Genomic DNA, 18,077 nt, shown 5'->3' with positions numbered 1-18,077 from the left:
TATGTATATTATTTTCCTTTTTTTCTACAGTGTTAGGTAGTCCCACTTCAGAGTCACCAGTTCACCCCAGACCCAGCACTCCTTCCCGCCTCGCTCTCTTTATTCGACAGCAAAGCTCAGGAGGCCAAGCCAACCCCCCCTCATCTGGCTCAGAGAATGCTCCCTCTTCTCCTCGTGGTAGTGTTTCCTCCCCTCTGTCTCCTGACAGCCCCATGCACCAACTCCAAGACGCTTCAGAAGGAGAGACTGGCTACCTGGAGTACCTGCGTGATGCTCGGAAGGGCATTGAGCTCTGCTCCTGGGCCTGTCGAGACTGGTCAGCCCCTTACGATGGAGAAAATCCCTCTCCAAACTCTGCTCCTCCTCCACCTCCCCCTCCTACGTCCAACCCCTCCCTCAGTATGGTACAAGAGCATTTCTCCATAATGGACCCCGCTCAGCAGAGGGCAGCAATGGTGGCTGCAGCACGTGCTGAGTGGAGCAGTTCAGATCGAGATAGTGGAGAGTGGGATGTTACCATCAGCAAGAACTGTATCAGTCTCACACCCCGCAGTAAGAAACGCAGCCTTCTTCCCAGTTCTATACCTCTCCAGTCTTCTTCTGCATCAATCTCTACAGAAATAACAGGTGCTGTGGAAACCGTATCCAAACACTCTCATTCGACACCTCATCCAGCACTCTATAATGGGATGGGGCAGGTGGAGCTCACAGACAGTGTGGATGATAGAATGGAAGTTAAGAAAGTGAAAAGGGACTCTGATGTAAATAACAGTGTGGTGGAGTCAGGGATGAATGGGTCGATGGGTATAGGGCCGGTTGACTACAATGATTTCCATGTAGAATCGGCAATGAAATCATCTCAGGTGCAGGTGAAGCCACATCTGCAACATCAAACATCCGTGCCCTCTTCTACCCAAGAGTGTCTACAAAGCGAGAGCCAGAGATTGTCTCCTGTTCCTGCCTTGACTGAGACTTCCACAGTTCCTCATGAAAGCAGGGGTCTGGAGGCCGTTGAGCGACTTATTGAGGAGTTGCTGGAGCAGGCGCCATCGGAGCCATTGTCTGGAGACTCCAAATGCCAGGGAATCAGCATTGAGGCTTTTCACCAGGAGCTGAGGGAGCTGGAGGAACGTGTAAGGGAGAGGAGGGTTCTTTCACACAGCTCGGAGGAGTCCTCTCGGGAATCTCACACTGCTCCTGCTCCCAGACTGACAGATGAGGACTGTCTTCCAGTGGAGACTGAGCAGCGTTCCAGTGAAACGAAGGCTGACAGCTCTGCCCCTGGGGTGTTTAACCCCACACGACCCCTCGGACAACCTCTTGCTCAACCGTACACAGGTTCTCGATGTAGAGATGACCAAATTAAAGATTTGAGTGCTTATGTTACTTGTGCAAGTTCAGCAAGTGCTAACCATAAGTCACTGGTTCCGCTTCTCCCTCTGTGTAGGTCCATTTATAACAGTCCTGTTCAGTAAACTGGAGAGTATGATGCAGAACTCCCTATATGTGAACATTTTGCTGACGGGTGTTGTGTTCCAGCTGGCCTGTTATCCTCAGCCTCTCCTCCGCTCTTTCCTCCTCAACGCCAACATGGTGTTTCAGCCCAGTGTTAAATCACTCATTCAGGTAATGCAGCAATGCATAACGAATAAATATGACAAATCCATCTGCATGACTGCTTAAGACAAAATATGCAAAGACTGAATCGCTCTCAGTTGCTCTTTTTATTGGTTTGTACATTTTCTGATCAAAAATATGAAATCAAAATTGTTGACTACTCAAAAGCAGCTTTTTGTGTCTTTGGCACTTTTTTGAGCTTTTATGGTTTAAAAGAGTTTAAGCTGCTCTAGAGATAAATTTTGAGTAAGCAATTAATTTCACATTTTATTTGACTGGAACTCAAGTTTATAAAAAAAATGCATGGCATCAAAAAAATATTTTCCAAAAATTATGATTTTTACTTTGACTCTTACTTTTTATTTCTACTCTTCAGGTGCTAGGATCAGTAAAAAATCGCATTGAAGCATTTGCAGCGGCACACGAGGATTTCCCTGCCATGTTAAGAAAGGCTCGCCGCTTTCTGGTTGCAAGAGGAAAGTTAGACTGGTCTGACTCACCCATGGGAGTACCCAACCTCCGTCGATCAGACTCATTAAGTAGGTGGATGAAAGGGAATGAACTTTCTCAGGAACTAAAACAAGAGATCATGGTTTATTGATGTTTTGATGTGACATGTTTTTGTGACATTTGCCTTTGTAAAGGATAATACACACTCACACAGTTGGTCATATCACAAAATAAGCCTTGAATGATATTTTGAATATTAGACCATAAAAATCCTAAATATTTTAAATAGTATAACAGTAATCTTAATGAACATTTAAAGGGGTCTTAAATTTGGGAATGGAATGCAGAAATTATAAAATTTCATGAATGAATTTATTCTGATTGCTACACGTTCAAAGTCAAACTGAACTCGTGTTTTCAGTGCAGTTCACAGACAGTCAATGAATACCTCGCAGTTATGCCAAGCAGTTGCTTATGATCTACTTTTGGTGAATTAAAAACAATGTTTACTTTGTTTACTTACAATATTTACTTTATATTGTAATGTTTTAGATGGTTGTAAGAGTGCATATCCCCCTTATACAGCATGAGAGGCTGGAAGTAGTAAAGCATAGACTATTTCAATGAAGAGTCCTGTGTATTTCAGGCTCGTTTATAATTAAAAGTCTTGCATCATGCACATTTTTTCTGGATATTTTTGGTATTTTGTTAACACAAACTATATCTGTCATTTAATTCAACATAAGCTGACTTTTCTCTGAGCAGGTCTGTCACGGGAAGACACATGAAACATTAATATTCTATTAGCAAAATCCAATATTCATCTAATTTGTATGTGTTAATTAGTGTGGTCAGTCGATTAAAAAATTAACGAATTAATTGCATTAAATCTAATGTTTTAATTATATTAATCCTACCCAACATTAAAGTTTTTAAATATACTTATGTTGCAATAATTTCACATTCAATCACTACATAAAGATAGTATTTTTTAATATTTGTTTAATGGCATCTTTTGTAATGACTGAAGGCTATTATCACTGATACCAATAGTACTGATGTCTCTTGGAAATAGTTTTTTTCCCGTAATATTTAACCGTTGACTATAGCCATTAAACATTACAGTATAATTGAGCTATCAATTTTAACATTTATTAGAATTTACCTGTGCCCTTCAGCAAGTAGGATATATACAGAAATTTAATGAAGTTATGAAACATGAAATTCTAAATTAAATGGATGAATCCTTAAAGCTACTATTGTTCTTTGATTAACAGATATCACAGCAGCTGGGTTATTAGGTTATTTTGACTGCTATTACTTTAAGAGCTGCTGCTGCTAAACATGATGCAGATCTGACATACGTTCCTCGTCTAAATAAATCCAATTTTTGTCAAGAAAAAAAGTGACACAAGCAGCAGTTGTGAGTGGGGTGGCCAACTAGCTCCGCCCCGACCTTTTATTTAATCGCCTGCATTAACATGCTCATTTTGACAGCACTAGTATTAATATATTAGAACATAAACCAATGTCAGTACATGTGTATACTGTATATTGAGTAAAATATGTCTTCAGTATTTGTTCTGCATTAGCACACAATATTAATTTTATTTGTGCAGGTCTCAGAAGAGGTCTTAAAGTCTTACATTTGATTTAAAAAACTCTTCATATACCCTGAGAATTTGTCATTATATTCAGTCAATTTAAAAGGGGCATTTCACCTACCTTTCAACTCATTTGTGAAATGCCCTAAGGAGAAAAGGTAATGCACAAGGTTTCTTAACTTATTGTTTTTTCTTTTCTTTTCTCTATCTCTTTTTCTCTCCCACAGTTAAAAGCCGAAAACCATCTCTGGGTGATCTTATCCTGAGGCACACCAACAGTCCTACGAGAGCACGAAATGCAGCTCAGTTGGCCTTGGCCCACGTGAGAGACGGAGGGCAGTCTCTGCACAGTGCTTTATTTCGGGGTGGCGCAGCCAGTGGGGCCTCTGGCCTGGAGAAGCAGGCAGAGGCACTAAGGGTGAAAAACACAGTCTACTGTGCTGTTATTTTCTCAGAGTTTCTCAAAGAGCTAGCAGCTCTCGCACAGGAACATGCCGTAGCCCTGCCCTTCCCACCCAGTCAAGGCACTGAGGAATAACACCAGGCCAAAGTTTTCCTCTATACTTGCTTTATCCACTGTTCCTGGCACTGAGCTGTAGACTATTATATCCCTGAGATTTTTCAAACAGACAGTCTTTTTTTCAATGGACATAATGCACTCAAAGAGACAGGAAAAATCAGTTGATCATAAAGGTAAAGAGAGAGAACATCTCTTGTTAATAATCACATGTTCATAATGTAATGTTTTTTTTTTAATTGTACAGGACCATTTATCCATTAAGCTTTAGGAAATTGTGCATATAAATCTTGTATATAGCCTATATAAAATATCTATGTGTATGATAATTTTTGTACACTCAGAGAGACTTGGATCCTTTAAGCTGGAGGAATTTGGCCGTAAACTTGCACTCCCTACGTTTCTAAGTCACTTCAGAGACTAGCTAAAGTAGACTCACTACACATGGTTCTTTTAAACTTTTATGGGTGCGGAAGTGCCATTTACATTTTTAGTCGAGTGGTTATTTTCTCTTTTATAGAAATATAGGTCTGTGAGATCACAACTGGATAAATCAGAAATAATCATCTGGCCTTTTTTAAAGGACGGGATGTCAGATACTGTTTACCAGTCACAAGCTGGGCAATAAGTCTTCGGTATCGCATCAAGATTTGCCCCTTTATTGACACATCACTGAAAAATCAACAAGTGACAAAATGCTCAAGTTCTGCCAAACTCTAGCACAAATCTTTTTATCCAACAGCTAGAGTGACGTTAGAGTCCGTAAAGAGGGGAGAGGGTTCATTTTCCTAACCTCCGTCCCAATAAAAGCCTTACAAATGAAGCATAGATGGAAAGTTTTCGTTTTCATTCTCGTGTCGTGTTGCAGCAGCACATTTTCTAGGATGTTTTTGGGTGAGTTTCTGTCCGTTTTAGGGAAATGCAAATGGTACATTCACCTAGTATGACATTACATATCCTCTTTAGTTTTTTTGGGAAAGGCACTGATTTTTCTGCCCACAAAGATTTCCTGTACTGGATGTTAGCGTCCCTTTTGGCGTCTGACTAGGCGCTAATGTCTTAAATTTTTAACTGGTATGAGCAAAGACAAGCTTGCTTAATAATTACCTCTCCCTTTAAGGAGTGAGCCAAGTTATATGAATCATAAGCCATCTTAGTGTTGAATCAAAGTGTTTTTTTTTTTTTTTCCTGTTCATTAATTGAGATTGCTAGTGTTATGGAGTATGAGTGAATTCAGCCGTGTTGTGTGCATAATGGAAACGCCTCGCCACTTTTTTTATTTTTTTATTGCCAAAATACTTTAGACACTTTAATTTTCAGAATGGAAGTTAGGACATGCATGTGCATAAGATTTGTGAGTGTTTTTAACAGTGAGTGTGCATGTTTTCTTTTTTTTCTTTTTTTTTTTTCCAGTATCTTTTTTGCCCCTTGTGTCTTAAACATTATACTGATCTGAAATCATCCATCCAAGAGCTTTTATCATGCACAAGCCAGATGTGCATTACCTCAGTTTACTTAATTTTCTTTCCATGCAGTGTTCTTGCGGCTTCACTTGTGTTAGTTCAGTAATTCTGTTCGATCAAATATGCTTTTTGATCAGTTTCTAGATGTAAGAGCAGACAATTTGAAAGGCAGTTTTATATTATTTTCTAGTTGCTAAATTGTCAATCCATCCATTTTCCCCTCCTTATCTATCCACCCATCCACAGAGGGTCTGTGTGGAACATTAGTTTGATGCTTCTCTGCTTTTGTTAGTTGAAATTTGAAATGTTTAGCATGTAAATTCCATATTTAAGGAAAATGGTAGACCATGTTAGTGTCAAAAATAGTTTGTGCTTTCCTTGAAACATGCTCTGATGTCTGTGTGGGTGAGAGATGAAATGGAAAGGATAAAGAGCAAGAGGTTGAATGAAAAAACGGTACATATATGTTAGGGTTCAGTTATCTCTATGGAGACAGTGGTTATACTTTCTTTCTGTTTCTAAGTTAGAAATCAAATAGGCCTATACAATTGATGTGTCGTAAGATACCAATGCACAAGAAATGCCCATCGTTTTTATGATGCAATTATATGCCTGATGTGGTGCAAATAGCATGTTTTTTTTTTTTTTTATACATGTTTGGTATGATTTTGGAAATTTAAAAAAATCAGGAGCTCATTGATTGTGTATGCTTGTTATTGAAAAGTGTTTGTTTGATCAATATACATTGCGTTGATTTCTCTGTATTTGGTTTTCTCTTTATTTTTCTTTCACTGTCCATTTGTTTGAATGAAATGTTGATGTTGACAAGGACTTCTGCAGCTTGTTATCTATGCAAACTGGTTTCCCTGTTTCTGAGTAAGTGAAGATGGCAAAACCTTTGGGTACAAACTCAAACTAAATTTACAATCCAGAACCCCACTCTCGAATAATTGGCTTATCCCTTATCGATTCAATAATCTACTGGACTGTGTGGAAACGGATGCAAAATGATGAATGTTATCAAAATATTTTTCTATATATAAAATGGAGGAGGAAAGTGGAACTGAATGGAGATTTAAATCAACGATAAAACCTTCAAAGACAAACACTAAAAGGGAATGTTTTATTCATTTATAAATGTTTTACCTGGCAATACCTTTGGCTTCTTTGTCTTTATTTCTGAGAAGTTTACAAAGGTGAGATCTTCTGCTATTTGTTTTAATGAAGATGTGATTGATTGCAAATACATTAGAAATAATGATTAAAAATGCAAAAGAAATGTAAATAAAATGATTACATCTCCTGAATGCACAATTTAGACTTTCTCTGATCTGTTGCTTGGACTTCGATGATGCCACTGACTATGTTTTTATTGGTGCGTAGACTGGTTTTAAGCTGCAGATTAGATGACACCTTAAATATTGGCTTGTCAGAAAAATGACCCAGTTAACTCTGAGCCGTCATGCTCATCATTTGAGATTCTTTTCCTCCCATTTCTATCATCTCTTCCTCATCTTCTAATAGAAGTCTTCACTGGAGAAAGGATCCGAGACAGGCTATGCTGCTGTAAGGAACAAAGACTTCATGTCTTTCATAAGCTTCAGGTCATGCCACAAAATCCCTGAATGTTAAGATAATCAACAATTCTAGTCACAAGATTTGATCTCCTTCGATAGTTCAGGTATTTAAGTTTTTGTATTTTCATGCAGTCTAACAGTAAAATTTGTCAGTATAAATAAGACATAAGAGCAGTGAGTTCTTTCAAATAAAAGCTGCTCTTTTGAACTTTGTTCAAATAAACACATATGTATCAGTTTAAAAAATATTAAGCAGCAAAAGGTGTTTTCAACATTGAAAATAAATGTTTATCGAGCACCAAATCAACATGAGATTGATTTCTGAAGGCTCATGAATCAAATGGGTTCTCCAACAAAGATGTGGCGAACTGGCCTTGATCTGAATGAAACATTTGATGCATCACATCTTCTGTTCTCGCACACATTTGCAGTTTCATACTGACTGAAATGATTTGATGGAGGTAGATTATTTCACCATTAACAGACAATCCAGTGAGATGCAATCACCCTCTTTAATTAAATTGTATTAAATGTGATCAAAGTCATGGTTTGCCATTTCACATAATTGAGCCAATTTATTCAGAAATGTTAGTTACACTTTCATTAACTTAATTAGGCTGCGGCTTTGTTCACCATTATTTTGTGTTGAAGTATCAATCACATACATGATTACTTTTGTTATTGTAAAGTTTAACTCATGAGCCCTGACTTTAAATGATAAGAGATAAGATGTAATCTTCGGCCTCCATGAGTTGCCATAGACATGGAGCCATTTCATTTCAACATCCCCTGTAGAAGCAACACGTTTCTTCCATTTGTACTAAGGACCTCTACAGTCTCTGGGCTTTATCAGATGTCGTGATTAGTTCAATGCATTTCAAAGATGTACAGTGTGCACACTTTGATATAGCTACAGCCAGTGTCTGTGTTATGCGGAAGGTCCTCAAACTCCCACATGATTGCCATCTTGTTGATTAGACATGTGACTCATGGAGCTGCTTATCCAATAGCTGAACTTTGTTTTCTTCTAATGTCAGATCAGTCTGTTCTGTAATAGTCAGCTAGCCGAAAGCATTATCAAGATTAGCATGTTTGAGGTTTGCAAGTGCTTGCTTGTTAATTTTTAAATGCAAATAAATTCATAATTAAATCATTTTTAAAGTTAAGATATAGAACAGTAAAATTCAACTTTATAAAAAATTACATAAATGGCATACCTAAGAAATTGTTGCATGGAGTCTGTATATCTGAATTGATTGCAGAACATTATAATGTAGAAAAATACAAAGTATTTCAATACAGTGCTTCATTGGCACAGTATGTGCAATATTGTTTGCTCTATTGAAATTAACATATAGCCTGGTGCAGGAGGAGTGTAGAACTTGCAGGTCCTGAAATTCTATTTTTACATTGTGACAAACACCTTTACATTTGGATTTAATTTTCCTCTTAACTAATTCTTAATGAAAAATGTGTTTCAGGTCAGCTCATAATCTCACACACCAAGGTTACTGGTAGTTAATTCAATTAGTTCTGTACCGTTTCCTAGCAACAGTGGGGCAACTAGCAAGAGAAAAAAAAAAAACCTCATGCTTGTGGGAGAGGTTAGTGACAGAGGAACAGGTGACAGCCACAGGTAAGACTTTCAACTTCAGTTACATTTTTAGAATTAAAGAAATGTAAAATATACATTCAAATACCTTATTTTTTGTGGTTAGTTTTGTGTTGAACACTGCTTTTGAATTACGCTGATGTTGTTGTTTTCTTCTAATGGCCATTTTAAAGTTGTTTAAAGAAATACAATGTTTTACAATATGATTTACAAAAGTTTTAAAGAGCAGTTAATGAACAACATTGTGAATTACTTGTTACATTTATTTGATTATAAATAAGTAGTTGGAGACTATAATGTTATCTGGCACTGCCAGTTTGCAGTTTGTTTACTGGAGTGATATTTATAGTTAATTGCTTTTGCATGAAGATTTAGTTTAGTAACTGTTTATTGCACACTAAAAATAGTTGATTGTTTTTGTTCACTGTCCTTCTTGTGCAAAGCCAATACACAGTTCATCTGCAGCCGCCTCATAGATAATGTAAGAAGTAACGTGAGAGGATACCTACAGAAAAGACACAGGAGAACACACAAACACATGCAGCATATCAGATGACTTTGCATGCAGTGTTACAATTATGCAAATGTCTATTCACATTTCTACTGCAATGCAATGGTTTAATCTCCAGTTTTCTAAATTAGCATACAAAAGAAGTTTACCAAGACTGTAGAAAACACAGCACTGGCATTCTTTTTTCGGATTTATAAATCTTCTTAGACTGAATCTTCTTTGTGCTTTTACAATTGCACACATTTTTTAAAACTACACACAGAAAACTTTGCTGATTTGGCAAATAGAGACTGGGAGCAGTCCCTTATGTCATTATTTCAGATATTCTCCTGCTTGGCATGTCTTGCTGACATCTATATTTCAACCTTGTCCCTCCTCCCTTTTATACCGTTGTCTCTCAAACTGAACCAATCAGGAATAGTGCTGTAAAATAGCATTGCATAAAGTAGGCGCTGTCTCAAATTATATGGGAAGAATGGGAAATATTGTACTACATTACACAATTTAGCTGATAAGCTTTTCCTTAGATTGTTGTATATTGCCATTTATTCCCACTTATAGTGTGGCAAATCTAAGAGCAACTGCATTGTTTATCATGCATCTCAAGTATGTACTGCTATCAAACGGTATATTCACAGCATGAATATTCACATCCTCTGATAATAACCAAATTTTCTTTACTTGCAATATCTCTTCCTCCCACTACACATGCACACTTTTGACTCGACTGCTTTAAACTTCATCATGAATTAAGTATTAGAGCGTTGTGCTGATGTGTAGCCTGATGTCACACTGGGCCTGAAGGGGCCTGAAGAGCTGAGATAGAAGTCTGCAGAGTGAGAATACAAGTGAGCAAGGCAGAGCGAGTGCACTTCTCAGTTTTGCGATGACACTTTTTAGTCTGTCTTTTGCCTCCCACATATATGCTGTCCTCCTTCGTTCACTGCCTGCCTGCCTGAATTTGAAATGCTAATAATCTCCTCAGTGCTAGAAATATTCTGACTCTCTTTCTTCTATCTGTCTCTCCCTCTCCTTTGCTCACATTTGTCTGTCTGCCACACTTTCTCTGTGTGTTTTCCAGTAGTCTTCCTCTAGCCATTCCTTGGTTCCCTCGATTCATCAGTTCTGTCAGAGTTTCTCGGCTTTCTATCTGTCAGTCAAGGGCAATGTTTTATCACATGCACATCAGTACAGTGGGAAAGGGATACTTTCATTGCAACTCTTAAATAGGGAAAGTAATAAAAGAGAACTAATAATAATGCTAACACTAAAAACCAAAATAAATAATCAGTAGCACAATAATATGTTCCATATGTAGCTGATACACTAGTAATATAAAGGCAGTCAGAAAAGACTAGCAAAATGTGCATCGTTTGTTCTCTGGTCTTGTTTCACTGTTTGCCCTCTCAAATGTGCTCAGCAACTGTTTTGCAAGACAGCAAACCATATCAAATTCCATAAGTAAGCCGCTTAATGTTTCCTACTTTCAGTCAGTACAACAGCCTGAAACAATAGCTTGAGTGTTGTGTTATCTCCCAGAAACATCTTAGCTATGACAATAAAAAAAAGAGTAAGATGAAACATCTTTTTAAAAAAAAAAAAGGTATTCACTTCTTTGAATTACTTGCTTAAATGTTTTAATATTTCTGAAGTTATAATCCAGCACACATTTTGATGTAATAATTGGTGTTAACAATCATAAGTTTAATTTCATAGCATTGTTACAATAATTTGGATAATTGTATCAGAGTGAATTTACATTACTCCTGCACTACTGTCCCCTCAATACTTATTCTAAAATATAATGCACATCATTGTTATATTATATATAATTATTATATGTTAATCTATTTATAATATGTTAATTTACTCCGTATTACAGTTATTTAATTGGTGTATTTATTATTTCTTTTTTTACTGTGTTATCATTATGTTGTCATGGTTGCTGTTGTCATGACTGTGGTTGCAGCAAAGCAACTACATCTCCTTTTTTCCTAAACTGTAAAGAGAGTATTGATGATGCATGACTGCTTGACCTGAAAAGCACATTAAGGTGTTTTATTCACCTAAGTCACATAAGTAGGTCTTTGCATTTTATTTTTCACTTTGAGACTCCAATATGACAAGAATACTTAATAGTGTATAAATTACTAATAGTGGTGCCATGTACTGTAAAGGTCAGTTTCAAAAGAGAGCCGTAGACATGCTTCATGAAATGTTGATTATTTGTTCCAGCACATCGATTGCAAGCTGGATTTCTTATGTACTTTTTCTACTTGAATATTTTAGAATTATTGGCTAATCTGAGTGTTTGCAAAGTTGATGTGAAACCTGTTTGACCGTAACATTAACAAAATGAAAGCATTGCAAAATGAAGATTAAAACATTTACTTGAGAGAGAATCTTCTGATGAGTTTTCATAACCTGCTTGTTTTGTGCTTTAATGTCATATTATGATATTTTCAATTAAATTGATTAAATTAATGTCATAACCAGTCTTTTTAATTTTTTTTTCATGGTAAATGCCTTAATATTAAATTCAAATTAGTGCAATGAAGCTCATTTTTCTATTGGCCTCAGTATTAATTCCTCTTTCTCTGTACCTCTCCTAACAGGTCCAAAAAAGGCCTTGATACAAGCCTTCTCAAATAGCCTCTACAAATTCTCTGCAAAGATGTCTACTAGATCTCTAGTGAGCAACAAGACTTCCCCTAGCACATCTCCACAGCCCCCTCTAAGCCCATCGGCACAGTCAGACGTAGAAGGTCACGAGGACCCAAAGCTTACTCCCGCAGCCTCTTCGTTTTCATTACCGTGTTGGGCTACCCAGGCCCTATGTGATTTAGCAAGATGTGAAATAGACCTCAAGCGACTGAGGGAGCAACAAGTGACTGAAGCACAGACGGTAGGTCAAGGTGTGGAGCGTGCACTGCTTGGAGCACAAAGGGAGGAGCGCCGTCTACTGGAAAGGGTAGAACAGGATCACAGGGACCTACAGCTCAGACTGGAACAGGTGCAGAGGGACAATGCAGCAGCCATAAGGGTTGGACAAAGATTGGTTGACCAGCGGTTATATAAAGTCATTAAACTTAGAGAGCTAATAAAGATATGTGGTGGTGGTGGTGATGGTAATAAAGATCAAGAGAGGGATCTGAAGCGGGACCAGCTTCTTAAGGGAGTTGCAGAACTAGTCCAACCTTGGGAAGTCTCGCTTGCGCTCAAACGTGTGTCTTTTAAACCAAGTGCCCAACCAAACACTGTAACTTTTGGTGAGATCAAAGTTCAAGACCACAGTGTCCATTTCCCTGTTGGAGGCTGTGGGCCACAGGTGCAAATGTGTTCCCTCCATGCCAATGAAGCACGCGGTGGGGCTCATGTCAGTGGAGAGGGCCATAGCACACCTGATGGAACAAGTCCTGGGCAAAACAAAGTCCTATCTCCTGGGCCTAATCCAAGGCACTCATCAACTAGTAGTGGGAACTTGAGGGTTGTCCGGAAGCTCCGTTTGTCAGCCCAAAGTGATGAAGAATCAGGGGAAGAGGTGAAGCGTCAGTCCCCACAACTGCTTCACAGATCCCCTAAGCAAGTCCCATGTGACCGGGATTCGTCACAGGAGGATGAGTGTGAATCTCCTTCATCTGAATACAAAGGTGATGAGCTCTTTTTGGCTGTACCATCACTTAGTCATGGTGAGTCAGAGGGTGAGGATTTTGCCCGTATACAAAATGGACCAATCACACAGTTTGCTTCACAAAGAGCAAGGCAACGAGAGCTCTCTCAATCTCCAGAGCAAGGTCACCAGGAACAAGGTGGCTGGTTCTTACATCAGTTTGACCATAAAGGTCACGTCAGAAGGACCGGATCTTCATCACCGCAGAGCCCCAGAGAGATCACCTCTAGTCAAGGCAGCAACAACCACTTCCTTCTTGGCAGGTCTTGTTCTCAATTAAGTGCATGCTCAGATGACCACCCACAAAACCGTGCACCATCCCCTGCAGACAGTGTAGATTCTGGGTACACTTTTATTGTCAGCTCCCCCAGAGATTTTACCAACTCCCTGCGTCCTACTCCTCGCCTCTCCAGATCAGCTGCTGACCTTTCCTACTGCAACAGACCCGTCAGTGAAACCAGAACACACCAGTCAAGCACATGGAGTGTAACTAAGAGTCACATGTCCTCACTCTCAAGCCCCGCCTTCCAAAAACGAAATGAGGTATCACGGACTAAATCCTGTCCCAGTCATGGTAACTTCTCTCAAAAGAACCCCCAACAACATGCTACTTGCTCCAGTAGAGTGTCTCGTTCACTCTCTATGTCTGTTATCGATAACTCATCTCAGAAAAGACTGAACCACTTCACATCAGGACGGCAGAATTCTCTAAATGAGAACAGATTGTGTGGAGAAAGGAGTGAACCAGCTCTTCTAGAGTTAGAGGAGGATGCCGAATCATTGGGACCAGAAGAGGTGCGTCTTGTCCGTCAGTTTGGTAAACAAGGCTCAGGACGTGCTGATCTCACGCTGCCCAGTGGTATCCATGCAACGCCGCAAGGTCAACTATTCCTTGTGGATTGTGGGAATGTTCGTGTACAGGTAACTGATGCTCGTGGCAATGTCCTACAACAAGTGACTTCTCCAAGTAATGACTTGGGAGGCTCCTTGCGACGTTGCCGCAATTACTTTGATGTGGCTGTTAATGCCAAGGGTTTGATTGCTCTGAGCTGTGCAGCTGAGAGGGCTCTCCTGATCCTAAGTCGGCATGGGCGTCTCCTCCAAACATTTGGAGGGGGACCCTACATTGCAGGTGTACCTCGAGATGAGTTGGAAGCACCGAGGGGAGTGACAGTCACCCAAAGAGATGAATTTCTAGTTGCAGATATTCAAAAGGGTACTCTTACAGCACTAAAACTTGAACCTAAAACCGGTTCCAGATTGGAACGCACTGTGGTGACCGGTTTCCACAGGCCTTACCTGGTCGCAGCATGCTTGCACTCTGGTCTGGTTGCAGTGTCTGAGCGAGGCAGTGAAATGGGGCAGGAGCCTTGTGTGAAGATTTTAGGACCAGGATGGGACACCCTACGAATCCTGGGTGTTTGTTCTAGCTTAGGACCTGTACTCTCCTGTCCCTGGGGCCTCTGCATTGATAAAGATGGGTCTGTTTTGGTGGCAGACTGGGGAGAAAAACATCGGGTGCTTCTATATCCCTCTGAAGGGTCAGGACGAGTGATTGTGTCTGATGGACTGAGCAGCCCTCGTGGACTGGCACTTTTACCTAATGATCTTCTAGTTGTGTCAGACAGCATGCACCACTGCATTAAAATTTATCAGTACAAAAGATGATTTACCACAAAGCTTAAAATTCAAAAGCAGGTAACACTTTAGTACAGGGGCCAATTCTCACATATTGGCTGTTCATTAGTGCTTGTAAACAGTGTTGTGCAAGTTACTTCCAAACTGTAATATATTACAGATTACTTGTTACTGTTATTTAAAATTAATTCCTTACCTTACAATATTACTGTCTCCGAATTGTAATGCGTTACATGACTCCTGTATTACTTTTGAGTTACTTTCATCAAAATATCTACAGAAGTAGAACTTAACATTCTAAAATGACAAAATGTACTAGAGCCCTGCCCTAATGGCAAAGTGTTTATATTTCATTCCGGCTTTTTATTAAGTTCATTTAGAAAAAACGTTTGGAGCATTTTTTGTTAATTAAATAAGTTTTTTCTTTCTTAAAGTAACGAGCAAGCGGCAGACCGGCAGGCTGATCATAGCCATGTTTGATCAATTTAGCCTTCTCAAATCATCATGACTTGACTAAAATAAAATCTATATATATACTAAAACTGGTCAAGCATATAACAATGTTTAAACGTTAAACCTAGATAAATATGTGCTGCATCCAGTAGTTTGTGCGGAGAGTGGAAGCTAAAGTGCAGGACATGGAGGCACCAGCACAATCAATTGCATTTCTTTTTCAATGGAAACAACTTACGCCATCATTTTTGCTCATAAAGGTAAGAGTAATACATCATTCGTAAATGTAAAGGGTCTACTTTTATTTGTGTGCATTCACAATATCAACAAAACGTCATGCTTTTGTCTTGAACAGGAGCGCTTCACAAAAATGAACAAAGTCAGTGAATACATGCCTCACAGACATGATAAATATATGTATAGAGAGCTTTAAATTACTACCTAACGAAATAAAACGAAAATATTTAATATAATCGTTATCCGTGAAGATGCACTTCTCTCTAAATGCGCGTTTAACGAGGAGATGGCGAATCCTTACTATTTCCCCCGGACACATTCATGGTAATTAATTTTGCTGGGGCTTTTGCTTTATTGCGTGTATTTGAAGCAGAACTGCTTCTGCTGTGCTGATGCTGACGGCTCGCTAGCATGGACTCATGTTATTTCCACCAGCACGGCAATTTTTTTCATCAATAATTGATGGATGTCTAAAATATAAAGATAAGGAGAAGCCTAAAACAGCCCCGAGGACCGGCCCGCATATGAACTATGACGTGAATATTGGCACAAAGCCCTGCCCTAGGGACATAAAAAAAAGTCGGAGCCCGACTTTAAAAAAAAAAAAATTGTGGGCTAAAGTGTGTTGTAACGCAAGGTTACTGAACATGTATAGAGTAAAATATTACTGTAAATTGATTAGTAATGCCTTACAATACTGCATTACAGCAAAAAAGTAATGCGTTGCTGTAATGCATTACTTTTGTAACGCGTTACTCCCAACACTGCTTGTAAAGCACGTTCTGTATGATATTCTACATCCCTAATCCTGCCCAGTGCCTAACTTTAAAAACAACATTGCTATTAATAAGTAGCAAAATTGGACCTTAAAATAAAGTGTGACCCAAAAGGAACGTCACTTAATGAGATGAGTATTTAGCAATATATATTAAATTTACTATTTGCTGCCAGTACAATATCATATTGCATGGTGTATAGCAATGGTTGACAATCTACAATAAGCAAGAATATAGAGATGAGTAATATCTGTATTTAATTGTTTATTTAAAAAAACACTGAAATCCCTCCAAATATACATGCCAAATAACCGCTTAATGTAATCCTCAGTCATACAGTCTTGTAGTTACCCATCAGTTTTAATTTCACTGCAATCCACTTATTGCAATCCACTGATAGTGAGGTACAGACCAGTTGTCTGTAATCCAAGTAATATTTTGAGAGATATTTTATTGGAGGTGATATATCTATATAAGTGTGTGTATGTGTGTTTGTATACGTGTAGCTTAACAAAACACTTCACATAGTTACAAAAGGGCTTGGCAAAAAGTTGTATTTACTTTTATAGACAAGTCAGACTGAATGCATAGGCTGACTAACCTAGGATTTTGTGTGTTGTGCTTTGACATTTGTTTTGAATCCCTGGTGATTTTTCTTGCCAGCAGGTGGCAGTAATGATACATCAGCATGTTAATGCATTTGGAAAGGAACTGTTTACCAGTGAACTCAAGAATGTAAAAAACAAAACATTCCTAACACCAACACATAATGGGCATGGCTCCTGTTCACTGAAAAAAGTCTTCAAGGTTGATTAGAAAGGATGCTTTTTAAAATATCAACATGTATATGTGTAAATGTCTTTGACTGTTCTTAAAACATAGCATTAAAGAAGCTTCTCTATTTGAGCACTTCTGTCCATCATTAGTATACTTGGCCCTTGAATAAAAACAGGAATGTAACTACTGAGTGTGAAACATTCTTGGTATGATGGTGAAATCTTAAAAAGTGAACCAGAACCGCTGGAATCTTTTGAATAATTCTGGTATTCTTTCCTGCTAGCTCTAGAATCCTCTGAGTTCTGTAATGACTTGCTGCATGAGTGAGAGTCTCTCAAAGCTCAACAGGGAATGTTGACTAACACACACATTCAATCTGTTACTCCTTTTCAGTTTGAATTTAGGTTAAACACATTCTCTTGGCTTGGTCCCAAAAAAACAGGATGGCTATAATCTAATCAAAATGACATCTGCTCACTTCTTGAAGGGTCTACACAAACATGCAAACATTTAAGTAACCATTTTATACAGAAAAAAAAAAAAAAAACTTGATAGAAATATATTTTAGGCTTTCTGATATCCTTCCTCTGCCCTAAAAATGGTTTGTATTCAATAGAAAGGTTTTCCTCTCCCTTGTTTACACCGTCAGAGGATGTGGTGTTGGTCAGGAAGTGGAGCCTTGTCTTTGATTTTATGTGTGACTGAAGCCGGAATTAATTAAACTAAGGTTTTCATCACAAGTCCACATGTCCCTTTTTCGCCACATGGTCAAAGAATGAGCTTTAACAGTGGTTTGAAAAACTTTTATAGCAGATAATGTGTTTATTTGTCAGGTCACAATAGTGTGGGATGTGGAATTGTGAGAAAACACAGGCAGATGAACTTCCCAGAAAGAGAAACCCGTTCTACCTGTTCCATTCTTAAATTGCTTTAGGAAGTTAAATGCATCTGCCTTTATATTGAATATTTAACCATGAGTATTTTAATAACAATTCTTACATTATGTAGCTAAAAACAGTAGATCATGACTTTAGCAATGCCAAGGTCATGGATTTGACTCACAGGTAATGAATGAACTAATCAAATGTATATCCGAATGCTATCTGAGTCTGTCTGTATTTTTTTAAAGCTAGATTCAGTCTTAATAAAGATATTCTGGTGTGAATTATTGTGAC

The 18,077-nt window shown here is 38.4% G+C and overlaps 1 protein-coding gene across 1 annotated transcript in view; it reads left to right on the top strand.

Annotated features, from left to right (window-relative positions):
- LOC306876880 (FHF complex subunit HOOK-interacting protein 1B-like) overlaps nucleotides 1-6,963 on the top strand; it is a 29,818-nt gene extending 22,855 nt beyond the window's left edge. The window contains exons 10-13 of the mRNA XM_079428321.1: nucleotides 31-1,338; nucleotides 1,448-1,626; nucleotides 1,994-2,156; nucleotides 3,899-6,963. Of these exons, the coding sequence (XP_079284447.1) occupies nucleotides 31-1,338; nucleotides 1,448-1,626; nucleotides 1,994-2,156; nucleotides 3,899-4,209 (1,961 nt within the window). The 3' untranslated portion in view covers nucleotides 4,210-6,963. The remainder of the gene's footprint in view (nucleotides 1-30; nucleotides 1,339-1,447; nucleotides 1,627-1,993; nucleotides 2,157-3,898) is intronic.
- The last annotated feature ends 11,114 nt before the right edge of the window (nucleotides 6,964-18,077 follow it).

Source organism: Barbus barbus (genome assembly GCF_936440315.1).
Source record: "Barbus barbus genome assembly, chromosome: 11".
In the NCBI taxonomy this organism is placed as follows: domain Eukaryota; kingdom Metazoa; phylum Chordata; class Actinopteri; order Cypriniformes; family Cyprinidae; genus Barbus; species Barbus barbus.
Note: the sequence above shows the minus strand (reverse complement) of the source record. Positions and strands in the feature narration are given on the sequence as shown.